At 56.7% G+C, this 14,468-nt stretch overlaps 1 protein-coding gene across 2 annotated transcripts; it reads right to left on the reverse strand.

Annotated features, from left to right (window-relative positions):
- Window positions 1–292: 292 nt before the first annotated feature.
- On the reverse strand, window positions 293–14,141 carry DNMT3L (DNA (cytosine-5-)-methyltransferase 3-like). Of its 2 annotated transcripts, none has more exons than XM_011954136.1 (11): window positions 14,029–14,141; window positions 13,677–13,721; window positions 12,402–12,481; window positions 12,207–12,319; window positions 11,308–11,479; window positions 8,850–8,937; window positions 7,254–7,342; window positions 5,460–5,535; window positions 4,651–4,790; window positions 2,902–2,987; window positions 293–521 (listed from the first exon to the last, which is right to left on the reverse strand). In XM_011954136.1, the coding sequence occupies exons 1-11, from the start codon at window positions 14,132–14,134 to the stop codon at window positions 353–355; spliced, it is 1,164 nt and encodes a 387-aa protein (XP_011809526.1). In that variant the 5' UTR covers window positions 14,135–14,141; the 3' UTR covers window positions 293–352. The 2 variants fall into 2 exon arrangements, with proteins under 2 accessions (XP_011809526.1, XP_011809527.1); XM_011954137.1 differs by having other exon boundaries at window positions 302–518.
- Between the last annotated feature and the right edge of the window lie 327 nt (window positions 14,142–14,468).

Below are 14,468 nucleotides of genomic sequence, written 5' to 3' on the forward strand. Positions count from 1 at the left end.
ATGACAGATGGCTGTGCCTATACATAAAACACCAGACGTGACCAATAACTATCTTATAATAAATATACTTGAACTTCTCAACTAGAACACAGAAATGCTTTCGGGAAGTACGACGCGTACCACCATGTGTGGTCCTGTGCACAGCGGCGGGAGCCTCCGCCCCGTGAGCCAGCGTGGTGGGGGAGAGACCCTGAGTCTCCAGAACCCAACGGAACGTGGGTCTGCAGTGACGACGCAAAAACCGAAGACGAGCAATAAAATAATAATCCGAAGAGGAAAGAGACAATGTGAAGAAAGCCGCCTTTGTTCTAGGAAAAGTCTTTTTTTCCCTTTTCACAGTATAGTGACTCATTTATAAAGAGGAAGTGAGTTCGGTTGAAAAATACTTGAAATATTCTCTTAGAGGGAGAAAGCAGTTCTTCACCAGCTTGGTGGGCCACTTGGCCGCGAGCTTCGAGCTCTGCCTGTTCTGTATCAGCAGGGACAATTCTTCTTCCGAAACCAGAGCCCACTGCCTGCTGCTGAGAGGAGGGGAGGGAAGGCTATGAGCAAGCGCAGCACCCACCAGGCGGGCCCGGAGATGGGGCTGGGAAGGAATCGCTTCGAGGGGGTGAGGGGAACAGCCTGCCTCTCAGTTGTCCCAGGCGCCTAAGACGCCCTGGAACCCCCACCCGATTCTGGGAGTTTTTCTCACGGAGGTGTACTGAGCAGCAGGAGACCAGACAACTCCCCTGCCTCCGGCCTCCCCCTGGCAGGGGGCTGGTCCCCTGGGAAACAGGCTGGGGGTGACTCCATGTGAACAGCAAGCTCCAGGGCCATCGCTAGAGGATGTCACCATCCTGGGCAGCACCCCCGCAGAGGAAAGGACAGGACTCCAGGCAAAAGTTAGCCAAACCCTTGCAGAGTCAGCAACCATTCCCAGGGAATTGTATCACAAAGGCTGTCCCCTGGGTTCCTGGGGCTACCTGTGCCGGAAGCCTGAACCCTGAGCGCAGGAGGGCAGGTGGGGAGAGGAAAAGGTCCTCTGCCAGTCTGCTGTGTGAGGAGGGGAAGATGGACTTTGCAGACTTGGCACCAACACCCCCTCTCGTGCTCCCAGCCACCCCACTGGAGGCCAGGAACATTTCTCAGTTTATTTCGGGGTGAAGGCTGCGAGTGAAGTGCCAGATACAGTGTCCCCCTCCTCCTCGGGCACCCTCCCTAGGGCAGTGGGGACTGTCCTTAACCATCCTGGGGGTGATGGTGGCCACCTCTGCAAAATGATTTTCCTTTCAGTGAGTGGGTGTTTCACGTCACTGTTGAGACACCTGGGAGCCTCGGAGGGAAACCTGTGGGAAGGAGCTGCCAGCCTCCTTCCGGGAACCAGGTGACCCCAGGATCACGGCTCAGGTGCATCCAGCCCTGGAAACCCTGTGAGGAGCTCTGTGGGGCCTCGCTCAGAAAGGGGGCCTGGGAAGAAGCAGTTGCCAGCCCATGGCCCAAGCCTGCAGGCGCCACAGGTGTGGCCACTGGAGCGGAGGGAGGTGCCTTTGGTGGAGGAGCCTTGCAACCCTGGGTCTGGCTACACCTGCCACATAAGAACCCTGATGGGGTGCTGTTCTCTAGCTGCTGCGTGGACGCATGGATCCTCCGGGGGCCAAGGAGCCTCCGGGAACAGGCAGCAGGTGAGGCACGGCCTGTAATGCACACAGGTGTTGCTGGGTCTGCCCCCACCTTCAGCCCTGCTCACCCAGCCCCACAGAGCCTGGTCCCGCCTCCAGGGAAGTGACATGGGGGGAGCAGGCTTAGGGTGAGGGGGAGGTTGTGGGAAGTACGGCATGCAGCTGAGAGGGCTTCTGAAGAGAAAGCATCTGGCAAAGTGCTTCAGCTCAGCCCCTCCCAAAACTCAAATCCAGGGGAGGCCAGGCCAGCAAGACCTGCGGGCGCCACACCTTGGCAGGTGCCAGGCAACAGGATCGTGCCATGGCGGTGACATGGGAGAATGCGGGAACCTGAGAAGTGAGAGGGAATAAGTTTCCAGAACTCACTCTCAGGCAGGAGGAGACATGACTCAGCTGAGCCAGAAAGCGCTCGTTCCACACGAATGCATGTATGAGTGAGGCACGCCAGGTGAGTGTGGGAGTGAGGGGATGGACGGGCGGTCGGCTGGAGGGTGTGAGGTCGGTGCCGCCTGGGAAGGCTGTCAAGGGGCGGGGGCAGCTGGGAGAGGCCGTGGGGGCAGCAGGAGGGGGTGCTCAGCAGCAGAGGGCACGTGGGGCAGGGCTGTGTGTTCAAGGCCCCAAAATGTGGGGAGGGCAGCCCAGGAGTACACCATGGGGGGTGCAAGCATGTGGGTGGGTGTGAGACTGATGCGTGTGTGCCTGTGATTGTGAGCACATGTGACATGCACGTGCTAGTCGTGAGTGTGCTTGTGTGAGCATGTGACTGACGGAGCATGTGGGCATGTGGATGAACGTGACCGTGGGAATGACTGTGTGTGTGCACATGAGCACACAGGTGTGTGGATAAGCGTGCAAGTGAGTCGTGTGAGTGTGGCTGAGTGTGAGCACGCATGAGCTTATGGGTGTGCAAGGGAGGTGGGGAGACCACACGGAGTGAAAGCCTGGGGGCTGCAGCCGATCCAGGGCCAGGCCGCCGTGGCGGCGCATATGGGTGTCCAGGGGCTGGACCCTGAGAAGCTGAGAGCCAGTGCTGGAGAAGGCCTCCAAGGGGAAAGGGGCGTCCTTGGGCTTCAGTGCCTTCAGGGTCTCAGGGTGGCCCTGGAGGCTGACCGCAGTCCCACTGGGGCACAGAGGCTGCTCTGGGTTTGGTTCTGTTAGACAGACCCCATTTCCTAGGTGAACTCCGCTCTGGGTCCACGTCCCCCTTGACCCTGAACGCTTGTGGCTGCCCGGGAAATACCTCCTTATGGCTGGAATGTTGCTCCACACGCGGACGGCATTCTGTAGGGATCCGTCGCGGACATCTGGGATGGTGGTTGGCTCCATCTGGGGGTGGGAGGGTCGGCCGTGGGTCAGGGGTAAGCGCCCCCCATGGGCCCCCTGGCCTCAGCCACCAATGGCCCTGAGTGGTCAACGGACTTTCTAGCCCTACTGTGTTCCCTATGTCCCTTTTTCTTATAAATCACCTTTGCAGAAAAAGCTGATGAATTATTTTAAACCGACAGAACAGACTCTGTGGCAATAAGATATCAAATTACACACAGGACCTCAGACCACGCCAGGCAAGGGTCAGCCTTGTACCCTACACTGAGAGAACGGATTCTGCCCTCACGCCACAGCTGCTTTTTCTCCAGCAGCTAAACACACGCTGGCCCAGCAATGAGCAAGATTCAAATGACTGCAGCTCATCCACCCACAGACGCAAACTGACCACGTTCCGCAGCCATGACCACAGCTGTCAGGCAGAAGCCTGACTTCAGGAACCTCCTCCTGATAAGGGACCCCCGACCATGGACCGGCTCCGGCCAGTTTACAGAGGCTCCGCCTTGAGTGCCTTTGTGTTCCGAGAAGACCGCTGAGGTTTAGGGCCTCACTGTGACACACTGACGTGTTAAGACTCTACCCCAGAGTGAACACAGGTCGTATGTTACATGCATGTTTGTTCAGTACGCATGCAGCCGGATCCTCTTCATGAATAACCTGCCGCACAGGTTTAGCCAACCCGGTCAGCACGGAGCTCCTGCCCCAGCCACCCCTCCCCTTCGAAGTGCCTCCTCCTGGCTCCTCTGGTCTTGGCAGAGGCCGTGCTTCCCAGCCTGGGGGACAGGGCCTTGCAGGCTGTGTCCCTTTACAGAAGCAAAGTCTCCTGTTCTAAAAGCACAGATCCTGTGATTTTCAGCTCATGGCATTTGCTCCCCTTCCCAATGGCTGGGTTTGCATTCCAGCCACTCCATGAGATTCCAGCACCAAGGGAACCTCGACCCCGCCTGGACCCCCAGCGAAGGCTCCAGCCCACAAGTGCTGCCCACTCGGTGGGTGGGGCCCCCGCTGGCTGTGGCCCCTCCATGGAACCTGAGAGCGTGAGGAACTTCCCCCTGCTGAACGTCTCCCGCCTGTCTCATGTGGCTGAGGTGTGGCCGTCCCTCCCCAACCCTGACCCGGCCCATCAGCCCCAGAGGGGACCCGTCCACTGAGCCCAAAAGTGGCTGCTCTGACAGTCAGGATTCAGACGTGTGAAGAGAAGGCTGTGTGTGTGTGTGTGTGTGTGTGTGTGGTGAGTATGCGTGCACGTAGAGTGCCTGTGTAGTATGTGGTAAGTGTGTCCGTGTGTGGTGCCTGTGTACAGTGACTGTGTGCACATGTGCACTGTGGTGTGTGTTTTACCTGTGAGCGTGTGTGATGTGCATGTGTGTGTGTGGAGACTGAGGGGGCGGCGGCAGGAGGTGAGCCCCCAAGGCCGTGTTCTGTGAGCACAGGAGTAGTGTGAGGTGGGACTGCCCTCCAAGGCTCTCCTCGAAGGGGTTCATGTCCCAGGCACCACGGTCCCTGCCTGGACTGCACAGCAGCTCTCCTGGGGCCTGTGCACACCTGGCAACCAGGGACCGCAGGGTTCCAGGCCTGGAGCCTGGGGTGTAGACTGAGCGCCACCCGAAGAGCCCTCCCTCATGTGGGCAGGGGTAGAGGGAGGCCCACGCGGCCCCGCACACACCTCCAGGAAGCGAGAGGCGATGTCCTGGTCTTCTTTGTTCAGTACCAGATTGTCCACGAACATCCAGAAGAAGGGCCTGGGGCTGCCCGGCCCGGGCCGCGCGTACTGCAGGAGCCGGTGGAACTGGAACAGGTACCAGCCTGGAGGGGGTGAGGGGGCAGGGCTGAGGGGGTCCAGGGGCAAGGGCTGGTAGTGGCGGGGTGCTGTTCAGGTGCATCTGGGCAGGGGCCTAAGGAAACTGTGGCATGAGAGCAGGACCGAGGGGGTCTATGGGATGCACTGGGCTGGGTCTGAGGGGTCCCCTGCCCCTGTTCCTCCAGCAGCAATGGAGCCCTGCCCAGTGCCAGGGCCACAGAGGTACGAGGACCCCTTCTCCCCCAGGCAGGCCCAGAGTTGGGAAGAGACAGACAGGCAACCCCAAAGGAGGTGCAGACGCAGGGCGCGTGCCGTGGCACAAATACCGCCTTTTAGAGGAAGCTCCAGAGGATACGTGAGCTGCAGTGACGTGGGCACGCTGGGGGCTGCATGGGATCAGCAGGAGGCTTGGGGGGCACAGGGAAGCCTGAGTGATGGGGACACTTACTCTGTTGCTCATGATGAGGGGTGCATGGGTGTGGAGCTAGCTCAGAACTCCTCCAGTCGGACACACTAAATGTGTGCAACTTACTGTGTGTCAGTGGTGCCTCAATAGAGCTGCTTTTGAAAAATGCTGACAATTTGCTGTTTCTGCCCTGGCATGGAGGGGTGGGGAGAGAGGAGAGGAGACAGGGGTGGTGGGGTCACGGTATCAGGACTGAAGCGTCACTCACTGGGAGGATGGTCGCAGGTGTGGCCCAGGGGAGGTGTGGCGCCGTACAGGAGATCGAAGGGCCCCCACTCCTCCACCTGCAGGACAGACGGGCGTGGGCACCGACAGGCAGCAGCAGTGGGCAAGGTCGCGTACAGCAGCACGAGATATCCCCAGGGCCGACCCTGCTCAGCTCACGGGGCCCACAGGCCAGGGCAAGCCGAGGAGTAGAGCCCACTAGGGCAGAGCCATCCCCAGCCACCACCAGCCTCAGGGGCTGCCTGCCTGGAGCCCAGAGGAGAACGCTCCGAATCTGAGGTGAAGACTCTGTGCCACGCGTTTGGGGACTGAACTCTGCCTTTATCTTTTCTTGCTCAAATTCCTTTCTAAGAAGCGTGGGGGAATCACGGCTTACCAACCACAAAAGCTCGTGGAATGGGTGTTTTGAGCCGGTATATTATGGCTCTGTCACGGCGTCACATGAGAGACAGCAGACCTTATTTTAACTCAAGCATTCCTTTCTACTGACCCCGAGTTTTTAGGCAAAGCTTAACTCTTTCATCCAACTGCCAACTAAAGAATCCCTAATGTAAGCTTCAAGATATGCCGCCTTTTGGGGCTGAACCAATGCACACCTACGTATTGATTGGATGGATTGATTGAATTTTTTGAGATGGGGTCTCACTCTGTCACCCAGGCTGTAGTGCACTGGCGAGATCTCGGCTCACTGCAACCTCCACCTCCTGGGCTCAAGCAATCCTCCAGCCTCAGCCCCCCCGAGTAGCTGGGACCACAGGTGGTCTTGAACTCCTGAGCTCAAAGTGCTGGGATTACAGGTGTAAGCCACCATGCCTGGCCCGTGTACTGATTTCTGATTCTACCTGCAGTTCCCATCTCCCTGAAATGTATAAAACCAAAACTGTGGGAGCCGCGGTGGCTCAGGCCGGTTGCCCTGGCACTCGGGGAGGCGAGGCTACACGTTCGAGGCCAACCTGGTCAACATTGATTGAAAAAAAAAAAACCAAAACTGTTACTGACCGACCGCCTCAGGTGCACTTCCTCTGGACCTCTGAAGACTGTGTTTCCCAGGCCATGGTCCCTCTTACTGGCTCAGAATAAACCTACTTAAATACTTTGGCAGAATTTGGTTTTTCTGTCTGTCATCCCACTGCCCTTGGAGAACCAGTCCTGGGAGGCCCAACCCAACGCACAGACTGTCATCCGTGAACACGGCAGGCGCCGTCCGCAGCCCTCCAGGAGCTAACGGTAAGGGCAGAGCCTTCCCTGCTGAACAGAAACAGCCCCCGCAGAGCACCAGTGACCAGGCTGCTCCATGGCCAAGCTGGAAGAAGACAAAACACAGCCACCCAACAATCTTGCCTGGACACAGACACGACAAGGGGTGCCCTTGAGTCCCAAAAAGTGACCAAGGGGAGGCTGTGAGCAGTGCTGGCTTCATTAACAGTGATGGCCCTCACTCTGTCATTCTTCTTAAATAAAAATTAATGGCTGGGCACGGTAGCTAATGCCTACAATCCGAGTACTTTAGGAGGCCAAGGTGGTTGATCATCTGAGGTCAAGAGTTCAAGACCAGCCTGACCAATATGGTGAAACCCCGTCTCTACTAAAAAATACAAAAAATTAGCTGGGCGTGGTGGCGGGTGCCTGTAACCCCAGCCGAGAGGCCCCCGTGTGTTCGGGACTCCTCCCAGCCCCTGGCGCCGCCTCCCTGCCCACCTCATCCTTGACATTTCCTCTGAGGAAGCTCGCAGCCCTGCTCCCAGTGCAGCGTCCGAGAGTGCACGGCGGTACTCACATCCTTCCTCACTGTGTCTGTGACATCATCCAAATGCTTCAGCTGTCCCAGGTCAGAACCGCTTTCCAAAAAGCCCAAACTCGTCAGCTCTGGATGGGGAGAGACCAGAAGGGTCCAGAGGGTGAGCGTGGATTGTGCCCCTACAGGGACTTGAAAAGGCTGACGGCTGATTGGAGGACCCTCCTACCATTAAGGAGCCAACTTTATATTTTTGTTGTTTTTGAGGTGGAGTCTTGTTCTGTCGCCCAGGCTGGAGTGCAACGGTGCAATCTTGGCTCAGTGCAACCTCCGCCTCCCAGGTTCAAGCGATTCCCCTGCCTCAGCCTCCTGAGTAGCTGGGACTACAGGCATGTGCCACCACGCCCAGCTAATTTTTTTGTATTTTTAGTAGAGACGGGTTTTCGCTATGTTGGCCAGGCTGGTCTCCAACTCCTGACCTCAAATGATCCACCCACCTCAGCCTCCCAAAGTGTTGGGATTACAGGCGTGAGCCACTGCACCCCACCCAACTTTATCTTTTTAATGACATGGCAGGAGGATTAAGGATGGAGGTTTTTGTCTCGTAACAAGCTAAACAAGCAAACATCGCCACGTATTGATTTAAGAACGTCAAGCACGGCCAGGCACAGAAGCTCAAGCCTGTAAATTCCAGCATTTTGGGATTCCAAGGCGGATGGATTAGCTGAGGTCAGGAGTTCAAGACCAGCGTGGCCAACATAGTGAAACCCCATCTCTACTAAAAATACAAAAATTAGCTGGGCGTGGTGGCAGGCAGCTGTCATCCCAGCTACTCAGGAGGCTGAGGCAGGGCTGGGCGTGGTGGCAGGCAGCTGTCATCCCAGCTACTCAGGAGGCTGAGGCAGGGCTGGGCGTGGTGGCAGGCAGCTGTCATCCCAGCTACTTGGGAGGCTGAGGCAGGAGAATCGCTTGAACCCGAGGGGTGGAGGCTGCAATGAGCAGATCGTGCCATTGCACTCCAGCCTGAGTAACAGAGTGAGACTGCGTCTCAAACAAAACAAAACAAAACAAATCAAAACAAAAAGGATGTCAAGCACTGTGTTACAGCACCAGGCATTTCTGGGATGTGATGTCACCTCTGGCTAGGAAATCCACAGAGCGGTGGAGTCCACTCCACTCTGCAGCTGGTGTGAGCTGCAGAGCCCTGGAACGGCCTTGGAGGAGACCCAGGCTTCCTCAGCCCCGCCTGGGCAGTAAGACCTTGGGCAGGCTGTGCGGGCGCTGTGGGATCAGGCTGCTGGTCAGCTGCGTGGGGGCAGACACGTGCTCCCGCACGAGGCCGCTCTGAGACACTGCGGGCATTAGTGGGTGTCCCGGGGGGACCCATCCCTTACGGACGCGGCCAGAGGACAGGGAGTGTCTTCATGGATTCGGCTGTGCCTGCGTGGCCCAGAAGACAGTGGACTTCCAAAGGCCCCAGTGCAGGGTAAGCATGGGCCCAGCGTGGGGAGGGGTGCAGGACACCAGCAGCTGGTCGGCCTGGGGGAGGGTGTGGGGAGCCCGGGGGGGTGGCCTGGGGGGCAGTCAGGTGTGTGGAGGCATCTTTCCATGTGTGTCTTTGGGACGTCACTGACTTACCTTTCTTGATGTCTTCAAAAAGAGACAGCACCCGGACCGGCTCTTTCCTCCACACAGGCACGGTTTCAAACATCTCAAGGGGACTCTCCTATTTATTAAAAAACCAAAACAGGGCATTGTGCCAGCTACTTGGTTACAGAGCCCTCGAGGTGCAATGAAAATTCTTCCCTGGGGCCGGGCGCGGTGGCTCAAGCCTGTAATCCCAGCACTTTGGGAGGCCGAGACGGGCGGATCACGAGGTCAGAAGATCGAGACCATCCTGGCCTACACGGTGAAACCCCGTCTCTATTAAAAAATACAAAAAACTAGCCGGGCGAGATGGCGGGCGCCTGTAGTCCCAGCTACTCGGGAGGCTGAGGCAGGAGAATGGCGTAAACCCGGGAGGCGGAGCTTGTAGTGAGCCGAGATCGCACCACTGCACTTCAGCCTGGGCGACAGAGCGAGACTCCGTCTCAAAAAAAAAAAAAAAAAAAAAAAAGAAAATTCTTCCCTGGATGAACACTCAACGTGAGACTCACCGGAGACACACCTAAGATGCACCTGCCGAGGCCAGACTGGGCCTGTCGCGACCAGCACTGCCCCCGAGGAAGGCCAGCTCCACCCCCCGCCCCAGCCTTGGTCTCCCGCTCTGACCTCCAGCTGTCTCCAGCCAACAGACAGTAGGTGTGGAGGGGTTTGCTGATTTTTTTTTTAATTTTAATTTTTATTTTTGAGATGGGGTCTTGCTTTATCACCCAGGCTGGAGTGCGGTGGTGCAATCTCAGCTCACTGCAACCTCCAGCTCCCAGGTTCAAGCGATTCCCCTGCCTCAGCCTCCCGAGTAGCTGGGATTACAGGCACACGCCACCATGCCCGGCTAATTTTTGTATTTTTAGTAGAGATGGGATTTCACCACGTTGGCCAGGCTGGTCTTGCTCACCCAGGCAGCTTCCAGAACCTCGGAGAAGAGAGCCCCAAGGCCAGAGATACCGGGGAGAGGTGAGCCTCGGGGACAGGTGAGGCCCTGTGGGTTGCCCTGCCCTTGCCAACCTGATGGACCAGGCGGGCAGCCAACTCTGGCCTCATGTGCTCCCTGGTAAAGGGCCAGCCCCCCAGGGCCCAAAACTCAGGGACCTCAGCTTTCAGAGCGCTAGGCTCTGTTCCTATAAAATACCATCCCATCTGACCCTTTCCTTCGAATTGGAGCAGGCTGAAGCTTGCTAGGCAGGGAGAGATGACTTGGTTCAACCTTAACAAATGTGAGCTGGAGACCAGTGCGGTTTTATGCTCAGTTCAGGGGTCCTGCCTCACCGGGGGCCACACCCCTTCCGTAGGAGCTTCCCATGGCTGGCCTGCAAATTAAAACAGACTGGAGGGGCTGGGCGTCGTGGCTCATGCCTGTCATCCCAGCACTTTGGGAGGCCGAGGTAGGTGGATCACTTGAGGTCAGGAGTTGGAGACCAGCCCGGTCAACATGATGAAACCCCATCTCTACTAAAAGTACAGAATTAGCGGGTTATGGTGGCGGGTGCCTGTAATCCCAGGTACTCGAGAAGCAGGAAGGAGAATCGCTTGAACCCGGGAGGCCGAGGTTGCAGTGAGCCAAGATGGTGCTACTGCACTCCAGGCCGGGTAACAAGAGCGAAACACTATCTCAAAAATAAAAAAATAAAAAACAGACCAGGGGATTTAGCACAGCAGAAATTATTCTCTCACAGCTCAGGAGGCCAGAGGTTTTGAAGTGAAGGTGTGCCGGCAGGCATGCCTCCCTCAGAAGGCGCCAGGCGAGGACGTGCCAGGCCTTTCCCTCAGCTCCTGGGGCTGCTGCCACCCGTGGCTGGTGGATGCCTCACTCCAGTCTCTGCTTCCATCGTCACGTGGCTGTCTTCCCTGTCTCCATTTCCTAAATCTCTTACAGTGACACTAGCCGCGCTGCATTGAGGGCCCACCCTAGATCTGGAATGATCTCATCTCGCGACTCTTAACATCTGCAAAAACCCTATTTCCCAATAAGATCACATTCACAGGTACGGGGCTGGGGACTTGGGTGTACCTCTCAGAGGGACACAATTCCACCTTCTCCACCTTTGTCTACGGTTCCTGCCGGGCCCCCCGGCTTCTCAGCTGGACTCCGAAAAGGGCCCACACCTGGCCAGCATAGGCCCAGGCGTTTGCTCCTGAGGACTGGACTTTGAGACGTGCTGAGGACTTGCCAGCCACCCTCTCCTGGCCCCTCTCCTACTGCTACCAGGGCCTCGTTCCTAGGCTTGGAAGCAACAGAACTGCCATGCCAAAGCAGTTTACCCAAAGCCACCATCGAGTGGAAGCTGCTGTCGGAGAGGAAGCCAGGAAAGAGTGTTCGCTCCCAAGCCTGCAGTGTGGTGCCCATCGGCGCACCTGCATTCTGCAGCAGGAACCGAGGGAAGGCTGTAAGCCAGGGCCTCTGCCGCCGGGTCCTGCCCCTCCGCGGGTTCCTTACCGACTCTCGGTCGTAGAAGGCCTTGAGCTGACCGCGCCACTTCCTCCGGCGTTGCAGCAGCCCGCTTCGGGAGAAGGGCAGGCACAGGAAGCACACCCAGTTGCTCATGGCATGCACCTTCCCCGAGGTCCCGGGGCCGACCAGGCTATCCACACACTCAAAGCAGTAGCATCTAGGGTCGAACAGAAAACCACAGCAGCCGACATGACAGCCCGCCTATGCCGAGGATGGCGGAAGTGGGGCTGAGCCCTGTTTTGGAGGGAAAAGTCACACTGGAGCTCCCTTTGGCAAGACCAGGTGGCGGACTGGGAAGAGGGACATGGTCCTTCCTAGGGACACAGAGTGACAGGAGCCGAGCCAGGTGCAGAAGACAGGGAGGTGGATTCGCAGGCAATGACAGATCCATGGCAGCCCCTCAGGCACCTGTCTGCCCCCAAACTCGAGCCTGCAGAAACAGGGTAGGGACTCCCAGCAAAACCAAATGTAGCAACACCAGCGGAGGGAGAGAACTTGAGGCGGGGGGAGCTGTAAATACAAGGATGGCCCAGAAGGACCGACGGGAGGAGCCCACGGAGGGAGTCGAGGCAGGGGAGTAACGAATGAGGGGTGAACATGCCCCTTGTCACCCTGGTCATGACTGGCAGCCTGGGGTGTGGGGTTTCCATCGCTCCCCTGCACAGTGATGTGGCAATACCAATACTGAAAACAAAGATCACAATTGCCAGCCGCAGACACCCGCCTCCCGTCGCTGAGGGCTCTGCGCCAAATGACACATTTGAGACAGAAATCAGAAGCTCTCAGGGAAATCATCCGTTTGGGAGGAAGATCCACCCACACTCCAGAATGAGTGGGTGAAAGGACGGGCGTGTCCTCAGCTCCTTCAGCGCCCTGGGCCTCACCGGGTGCAGTCCGGGTTTCCGCAGATGAGCAGCGTCTCTCCGGAGCAGCAGATGGAGCAGTAGGACTGGTACCCGTCATCGTCATACAGGAAGAGGGCATCCAGGAACTTGTCCTTGGAAGGAGCAAAGCAAGGCTGGCTTGTGTCATCCCTGCTCTGAGGCCATGAGGGAGTCACACCCAGTCCCCTTGCCTACCTTACATGGGGTGCACATCCCTCCCTCAAACAGAGGGTGCTGCGTGTGAACCTGGAGACTTCCGCAGCAGAGACAGATGTCTAAAGGAAACATTCAAAACACAACGTGTTTTCCCAGTGCCGTCAGATGCAGCGGATGACTTAGGAATAAATTCAGCCAAACAAGTATGAGGCTTACACGCTGAAAACTGCAAAGCGTTGTTGAAAGATGTTAAGGAAGATGGAACAAAATGGAAAGATATCCCATGTTCATGGATCAGAAGACTTAATATTGGCTGAGTATGGTGGCTCATGCTTGTAATCCCAGCACTTTGGGAGGCTGAGGCGGGCAGATCACCTGAGGTCAGGAGTTCAAGGCCAGCCTGGCCAACATGGTGAAACCCCGTCTCTACTGAAAATACAAAAGTTAGCCGGGCATGGTGATGGGTGCCTGTATTCCCAGCTACTTGGGAGGCTGAGGCAGAATTGCTTGAACCTGGTAGATAGAGGTTGCTATGAGCCAAGATCATGCCTCTGCACTCCAGCCTGGAGGACAGAGTGAGACTCTGTCTCAAAAAAAAAAAAAAAAAAAAAATTAATATTGCTAAAATAGCATGAGTCCCCAAAGGGATCTGCAGACACTTCCCAGCTGGCTTTTTGGCAGGAGGTGACAGGCTGATCCTAATTCATATGGAAATGCAAGGGATCCAGAAAAGGCAAACCCATGTTGAGAGAAAGTCGAGGAGTGGTTGCCTAGAGTTAAAAGAAGGGAAGCAAGAAGGGGAATTCAGAGTGACTGTTACTAGATATGGGTTTTCTTTTGGGGGTGATGAAAATCTTCTAAAATTAGATGGTGATGATGATTGCTGACTCTGTAAATAAACTAAAATACATTGAACTGTACGCTTTAAACGAAGCTACAGGGGACTTGGGAGGGGAGAAGGGATCCACGTGGCACAGTGGTGTCCACTGCTTTCTTCCAGGATCTCAGTGTCACCCAGGCTGGAGTGCATGGTGTTATCATAGCTCATTGCAGCCTCGACCTCCCCAGCTCAAGCAATCCTCCCACCTCAGCCTCCTGAGTAGCTGGGACTACAGGTGCACGCCACCATGCCTGGCTAATTTTTATTTTTATTTTTTTGCAGAGACAGAGTCTCACTATGTTGCCTAGGCTGGTCTCAAACTCCTGGGCTGAAATGCTCCTCCTACCTTGTTCTCCCAAAGTGCTGGGATTATAGGTGTGAGCCACTGTGCCCCACCTCTTTTGCCTGGTGGGGGCAAGCATGCAAATACTCACCTTCTATATTTCGCTGGTTAACCTTGACTTCATATGCAATAAGATCTGGAAAAGAAGATAAGAAATAGCCCCTTTCTTCTTCCTCTGATCTCTTAATTTAAAATCAGCCCAGAAGTGAGCATCACACATTCTTTTTCCAAAGTCAAAGGAGTCCCCTGCCATCCCGCCCTCCCACCTTATCTTGGTGTGTTAAACGCCCATGCCTGGGGGAAGGCTGTGGGTGGGGAATCTCCTGCCCCAGTCTGGGTGTCTGAATAATGCATGAATACTCAGAAGCCTGGAACTCCAGACCTTGTCCAGGACTGGGGTCCTCATCCTAAGTGACTGGTCCAATAAGCAGATAGGCCCTCACCTCTGCCTGCCCCAGGTGAAACGGGGCTTGAGAGCTCACTGGATCCCACCAAGATCACGTCCATACTGGGCTCGGCCTCCGGGTCCAGGGCTGGGATGGCCGCCATGGGGATGCCGCGTCAGGACACAAGACACGCGGACACAGGTGTGAGAAACCCGTCAGCCCCTGCTCAGATCCCCGACGCACCCCAGCACGGAAAGCAGCTTGCTGAGCAGACCCTGCCTAGCTCAGGCCACCTGCACCCCCACAGTGACACCCACCTGCCCAACCCAGGGATTAGGGGCAGGACAGCCAAAGCCAGTGCCAGCCCTGAGAGGGGCTCAAGGGTTCCCTGAGGCGTGCCCCCAACCTGCCTGGCCCTGCTACAACATGGAAGATGGGTGGTTCAATTCACCCCAGAAAGGGGAGCTTGCTGAGCAGACCCTGCCTAGCTCAGGCCA

Source organism: Colobus angolensis, unplaced genomic scaffold, assembly GCF_000951035.1.
Source record: "Colobus angolensis palliatus isolate OR3802 unplaced genomic scaffold, Cang.pa_1.0 Scaffold38, whole genome shotgun sequence".
Taxonomy (NCBI): domain Eukaryota; kingdom Metazoa; phylum Chordata; class Mammalia; order Primates; family Cercopithecidae; genus Colobus; species Colobus angolensis.